Here is a 7,276-nt window from a genome sequence, read left to right as displayed (position 1 = left end):
AACCACAAAACCATTAAGAACTAATTAGTAATCTCTTGAAATAGTATGGGAGGCAATACTCAAGAGTCTTAAAAAGGCATACTACTCAAAATGGGTTTGGAACTCAGCACCTAGGGGAGGGGGAGCAGTGTCAAAGCTGACTCCTCCTCCTGCCTTCAGTTCATTTTTGGGGGTGGCTTGGCCTTCCTGTAGGCAGTCAGCACTAACCAGGTGCCGACTGCCAATTATTGACCTGTTCCTTTTATTCAAAATAAGCATTTGAATCACCCCCAAAGCAGTCTTGTCATATCCTACTATTCGCCCAGATCACCTGAGGATCTTATTAAAATGCTAGTTCTGATATAGTGGATCCTGGGAGTGGAGTGCAAGATTGTACATTTCTTTTTCTTTCTTTTTTCTTTTTTTAAGATTTTATCTATTACAGAGAGAGCATGCGTATGAGTGAAGGGAGGGGCAGAGGAGGAGGGAGAGGAGAGGAACAGGCAGACTCGGATCCTGATGCAGGGCTCAATCCTGATCCCAAGACCCTAAGATCATGACCTGTGCCAAAACCAAGCATCTGAGCCACCCAGTTGCCCCTAGATTGTGCATTTCTAATAAGCTCTTATATGTTGCCCTTGCTTCTGTTTTAAGACTATACTTTGAATAGAAAGGCCCTAAAGAACTTTAGGGGAACATAGTTTGAAAATGATTTAATATGTGGTGCTGTCTGTCAATTTTAGTTTCCTGAATCAATTAGATTTTACTTTGTTCAGGCTTATTTTGAAGGTCCAGTAAAGAATTAATACTGTGTAGTAGTTTGCTGCTTACCAGGTAGTAGATAGCAGAGTCTTAGCTGAGGCATCTTCAAACTGGTTACACTCACTCTTTGCTTTCTAATTCATGACAAGATCCCTCTGGGAAAAGAATCAACTATATTTAGCTGACCATAGTAATGACTTTCAATCTGATGTTTCCTGTTATTGTTTTCCCCTTTCTTTTCTTTCCCTCAATTAATGTCATTGCTTTGAAGAAATGATACCTCCTTTTAAAAAAAAGGTCTGTGGGCACCTCTGCTCTAGATACTAATTTTCAGCGTTTCGTATACCATTTCCTGGGTTGGAGAGAAAGCATCTTCTCTCTAGGATATAAGTACTTCTTTCTTCTGCCATAGAACAGTCAGCCCTGTCCCAAAATTGAGTAATACCAAGAGCCAGTGGAAACCAAGAAAATGATGGTGATGTTATCTGTGCTCATAATAAAATAGTGCCCTTTCTAAGGCATTGGGATTTTGAGAATTTGACTCTGTTCCTGCTTATAGGGCCTCCAAAGACTTATTTGAAATCCGAATCACCATACCTAATAGTTTTGAAGGTTCACAAGTGTTTCTGTGCCCTTCGGCAACCCCTTACTCTATATCTGGGTGGGCTCTGAGGGTTGTATATAAGACTCTACCCAAGGGCTATTTATGTATTTGATAAGGCTGGCCAGAAATTTTAAGTTCTGGTCTTCTTATTTTTGTTAAATTCAAAGAGCATTTGTTTTCCCTTCCGTTTCACCCTTTCTTACTCAGAACAAACACAAATGGATCAGATGAGCCTGAGGATGCAGGGGCTGGTGAAAATAGGAAGGTCAATGGGAATAATTCTCCATCACTCTCAAATGGTGGTTTTAAACCTTCTAGGCCTCCAAGACCTTCACGACCACCTCCACCTACCCCACGTAGACCAGGTGCGTATTCCAGCCATACACTAGGGATGTAGCTGTCCATACTGTGATTGTAAATAATATTCTGTTTGGGAATTGATCCTCAGGTAAGTGTCAAAAGACCCTTTTAGGTCAGTGTTCTAGCTGTATTTTTACATTTAAGTTTTGGCCAAGAATGATCTTTCTATAGGTAGACTAATGTGTGCCTTTTCCCTAAGTTTTTCCTCCAGGGTGAAGTTCTTGAGGTAAGTGCTTTATTGAGAGTGAGGAAAAAAAAAAAAAAAGAGAGAACCATAAGTGCATTATTAAAAGTATAGGCAGTATAGATAAAATTGCAACTTTTCGGCAGGGTTTGTAATAGTGTGGACATAAGCATGTCATACTGTCAAGGATCTGCTTGCTTATTATCATTTTATCCTTTAAAAGACAATTAGAAATGGCAAGTAACCCAACAATGCTAAATGATACTCACATTTTGAAGCAAAAATTATACAACAAATGAACATATTTCATGTAAAAATATAAACATCTGTAGATAGAATATCCATTTTTCCCGATTACCCAGAATAAAATATTTAATCTTTCACTTTTCCTTCTATATGTAGACAGGCAATATGAAATACTTAAACCAGATATTATTGGAAAAGTAAATTAGTTGTCTACAAATCATTTTAGTAAATGACTTTGTTTTTAATTACACATCTTCCCCCCTTTTTTGGTAGAAAATGTGTTAATAATATATTCCTAGCCTTTAAGATTATATACTACTTTATCAAAATATTGGTGACTTCCCTGAGGAATTGTTTTGTCAAGTCTTTCTTGAAAAGGTGATATGTACTTTATAACTGTTCTATAAGAATGTAGTTGCTTAACAGTCAGATCTTCTGTATTTTAACTAACATCAAAAATTGGTCTTTGATCTTCAGGGTTTCATAGAAAAGACAATTTTAAGGATCTGGAAAATTACAAAATGAACTTATAATACCAAATGATATCAGTGCTTTCCTTCTTATTTTTTAAATAGTTTTTATTTCTTGTATCAGAAAATCAGAATTTATATGTGCTTCATAATTAATAAAGAGACATAGGGTAGATGGAACCTAAAAAATTATTTAAAAAGTTTAAGTAATTTTCACCTGCATATCCATCTTAAAATTTGTTTGTCATCTACCTTTTTATTTTTTTAAAAGATTTTATTTATTTATTGACAGAGAGCGACACAGCGAGAGAGGGAGCACAAGCAGGGGTAGCGGGAGAGGGAGAGGCAGGCTTCTTGCTGAGCAGGGAGCCCGGTGCGGGGCTCGAACCCAGAACCCTGGGATCATGACCTGAGCCGAAGGCAGATACTTAACGACTGAGCCACCCAGGCGCCCCTACCTCTTTATTTTTTAAAGTTAAAATTCTGTCCTGAACTTATCTGAAAATAAAAGATTGTTGTTTCCCACAAATCTTTTATAGCATCTGTCAATGGTTCACCATCTGCCACTTCTGAAAGTGATGGATCCAGTACAGGCTCTCTGCCACCAACAAATATAAATTCAAATACATCTGAAGGAGCAACATCTGGATTAATAATTCCTCTGACTATATCTGGAGGCTCAGGCCCTAGGCCATTAAATTCTGTACCTCAGGCTCCCCTACCACCTGGGTAAGTAACTGTTTTTGGTTACTATTTGTTTGCTTTCGGCTTCTGCATATACTTAACCAATAAGGAAAATAATACTGAACTCCATTCTTTAAAAAACCATCTTCAAGCAATGGTAACTGATTTTGGGGGTGCTGTGTCTAGAGTCATACTGAACCAAAAAAACTCACCACATTAGAAATCCACCCCCTCCTCATTTCCGGGGCAAAGGTTTTTGTTTTTTTGTGGGGTTTTTTTGTTTGTTTTTAATTGAAGGACTCTGAACCATAGTAGGTTAACCAATGCCATGTAGTATAAAATAGTCACCTAATTCAGATTGCTTTCTCTTTGAAGGGGGGAAAAACACTTTTTAAAATAAAATTTTTCCAGCATAAAGTCATTATAGCAAAGTAGTAATAATTTTAAAAAACTGAGAAAATTAGTACTCATAATCCCATTTTAATCTCTTCTAATTATTTTAAAAATTTAATGCTCTGATAGTTTACATACTTATATACATTGTGGCATTCAATTAATCCAGGGCTTGGAATCTAATTAAAATTAATTGCTTGATAAATTAATAAATCCTTATGATGAAAATTTTAATTGCTAAACAGATATTACTGTGGGTAGTTGGGCCATTTTCCTTTTGCGAAACCTACATGGGAAGCCAAATTAGAAAATTATTTGTGCAAGGGATTAGCAAACAGAAACTTGTGCTCTCCAAAGTGATTGGTACTTCTAAGCTGTGATGGTTTATTCCTGTCTTCTTCTCTTTGGGGATTAACCTATCAAGGAGATTAGAATACCCAGATTGATTTTGTCTGTTAGACTGTGCAGAGACACATCTGATAAAATCTTAGTCTTTCATTTCAGTTCTTCTAGAACACATTGTGTTCTGCCTTTCAGTTAGCAGCTCAGTCTTTCTTCAGATTTCAAAACATTAATTACAGCATTTTTTTCCACCAAGTCTTTCATATACCACAATCAGATTGAGGTAGACTTTGTCTCCTGAGTGCATATACCTCAAACCTCTTTACAAATACAAGGCATCTCTTGAGCAGATACTGCTGCAGAAGTCTTACCCACTCTGTCATCCTCAGGATAACATTTCTTGACTTTATTCCTAAATTCTTTTGGTATCTTCTTTTTATATTGACATGCTTATTTGCCTCAGTTCTGTAATATGGTCATATAAGAGAAAATATCAAAGATAAGTGCCTTTTAAATTTTGTGTTTAAGTTGGGAGCAGAGAGTGGACCAGCATGGACGAGTTTACTATGTAGATCATATTGAAAAAAGAACAACCTGGGATAGACCAGAACCTCTACCTCCTGGGTAAGTATCTGAATTAAAGAAGAAAAAAAGTATTCAGAACTATAGAATATTATATCTGTACAAAATCTCCCCTATATCCCTAGTAGTTTTCCTCTTCCTTTCAGTCTTTTCTGAAGTTTCCATAAAGTATCCACTTTGTGTTGTGGTAGGTGCAAATTAGAAAGAAGAGAGAGAGGGGCGCCTGGGTGGCTCAGTTGGTTAAGCGACTGCCTCTGGCTCAGGTCATGATCCTGGAGTCCCTGGATTGAGTCCCGCATCGGGCTCCCTGCTCGGCAGGGAGCCTGCTTCTCCCTCTGACCCTCCCCCCTCTCATGTGCTCTCTCTCTCTCTCATTCTCTCTGTCTCAAATAAATAAATAAAATCTTTAGAAAAAAAAAAAAAGAAAGAAGAGAGAGAATTGATTGAGCATGGTGAATGATTTATTTTTATTTGACCTAAGGATTTCATAGGTCTTGCTATTTCCATGTTTTCCTTTCTGTATTTTACCTGGCTAAAATCACAAGGTTTTAGAATTAGTTTCTTCAAGAGTAATTATTTAACCGAATAAGAATTATTAAAGCCTGTCATAATATATGAAGATAAAGTCCCTATTATATAAAAAAACTTTATAATATATAGTGAAGTCACTGCAGAATAGTTAGGGAATTAAAGGATATATTAATGCATGATGTTAAACATTTAACATTTACATTATAGAAAATGGAAGAAAAAAAATTTTTTTTAAAGATTTTATTTATTTATTTGAGAGAGAGAGAATGAGAGACAGAGAGCATGAGAGGGAGGAGGGTCAGAGGGAGAAGCAGACTCCCTGCCGAGCAGGGAACCCGATGCGGGACTTGATCCCGGGACTCCAGGATCATGACCTGAGCCGAAGGCAGTCGCCCAACCAACTGAGCCACCCAGGCGCCCTGGAAGAAAATATTTTTGTTCAAGGGAATTCAGTAGCAAAAATAGGGAAATATTTAATCTTGCTATGATCTCAAATACACACCTAAAAGATACTGTTTTACTTATTAAATTAGCAGATAGTATCCAGTATTGGTGAGATTGTAGAGGAACTTTACCACATAATATTGCTAGTGGTAGTATAAATTAGTTGCAACTCTTACAGAAAGTATATCTAACTATAGTAATGCACATACCCTTAGTAATCCTCTCCAGGAAATTTATCCTAAAGAAGTAATGCAAAGGAAGAAAAAAATTGATGTATTAAAGGTATTTATTATTTTACTATTTATAAAACGAGAATATTGGAAATAACCATAAACAAAGTAGAAATCAACAAGTTATTGTATTAACGTTTACTTAATATTATGCACCCATTTGAGGGGCGCCTGGGTGGCTCAGTCAGTTAAGCAGCCAACTCTTGATTTCAGCTCAGGTCATGTTCTCAGGGCTGTGAGATCAAGCCCCATGTCAGGCTCCACGCTCAGTGGGGAATTCTGTCTCTCCCTCTCCTCCACCCCCTGCGCACTTTCTCTCTCTCTAAAATAAATAAATTTAAAAAAAAAATTTATGCACCCATTTGAAATGATCAGTTATAATTTTGTGGGAAAAGTGCTTTTTGATATTTCTGAAAAGCTATATATACAATTGTGTCCCTCCCTATTAGGATTTCAACAGTCAAAAGAACGTTGGAAAGAAAATGAGAACTTTTTTCTTAATTACTATTTGAGACTTATTCACTAAATATACACTGTATTTTTAAAACCTGATACATCTTAACTTTTAAGGAAAAATTTTTAAAAACATTTCTTTTGTGTTCACTTAAGGACCATTTAAAAATATATAAAATAAAAGAGTTCAGGTAAATCAAAAGTACTTTAAGGTAAAATCTTACCAAACCTGCACCAGGGCCAAGATGAAGTTCTATTTAGTTCATATCTAGATCATAAGTAATTATTGAATTAGGTTGTTTTTGTCCTGATTTAGCTGGGAACGGCGGGTTGACAACATGGGACGTATTTACTATGTTGACCATTTCACAAGAACAACAACGTGGCAGAGGCCAACGTTGGAATCTGTCCGGAACTATGAACAGTGGCAGCTCCAACGTAGTCAGCTGCAAGGAGCAATGCAGCAGTTTAACCAGAGATTTATTTATGGGGTAAGTAGTCTTACACTATAAACTTAATAAGTATTTGTTTCTAACCTTTTTTTGCAAGTGAAATGTTAAGTAATAAAAGACAAGTAAGGGGCACCTGGGTGGCTCAGTTGGTTGGGCAACTGCCTTTGGCTCAGGTCATGATCCTGGAGTCCCGGGATCGAGTCCCACATTGGGCTCCCTGCTCAGCAAGGAGCCTGCTTCTCCCTCTGACCCTCCCCCCCCCATGTACTCTCTCTCATTCTTGCTCTCTCAAATAAATAAATAAATCTTAAAAAAAAAAAAGACAAGTAAGAGGGCACCAAGTTGTTGCTGTTGATAGATATTATGTTTAGACCTTGTCTTGAGTATTCTGTGCATGTGATCTATTCTTACCTCTTTGAAAACTTCGAAAGTTCAACCTCCTTTGCTTTGTTAATGTCAAAAATAAAAAAGAAGTTAGGACAACTTAAAATTCATGGACAAAAGGATAGTAAAAATAAACCCAAGTGGTTTGAAGAGAATTAAAACAGTTCTAAATTTAA

The 7,276-nt window shown here is 36.7% G+C and overlaps 1 protein-coding gene across 5 annotated transcripts in view; it reads left to right on the top strand.

Moving 5' to 3' along the window:
* The window catches only part of ITCH (itchy E3 ubiquitin protein ligase), a 118,164-nt gene that overhangs the window by 69,201 nt on the left and 41,687 nt on the right, over positions 1-7,276 (top strand). For all 5 annotated transcript variants that reach the window (XM_081832954.1, XM_081832950.1, XM_081832949.1 and 2 more), the window contains 4 exons: positions 1,553-1,710; positions 3,145-3,334; positions 4,553-4,648; positions 6,581-6,755. In XM_081832954.1, coding sequence (XP_081689080.1) covers positions 1,553-1,710; positions 3,145-3,334; positions 4,553-4,648; positions 6,581-6,755 — 619 coding nt within the window. The remainder of the gene's footprint in view (positions 1-1,552; positions 1,711-3,144; positions 3,335-4,552; positions 4,649-6,580; positions 6,756-7,276) is intronic.

Source organism: Leptonychotes weddellii, chromosome 10, assembly GCF_054177405.1.
Source record: "Leptonychotes weddellii isolate Sample4059 chromosome 10, ASM5417740v2, whole genome shotgun sequence".
Lineage (NCBI taxonomy): Eukaryota > Metazoa > Chordata > Mammalia > Carnivora > Phocidae > Leptonychotes > Leptonychotes weddellii.
Note: the sequence above shows the minus strand (reverse complement) of the source record. Positions and strands in the feature narration are given on the sequence as shown.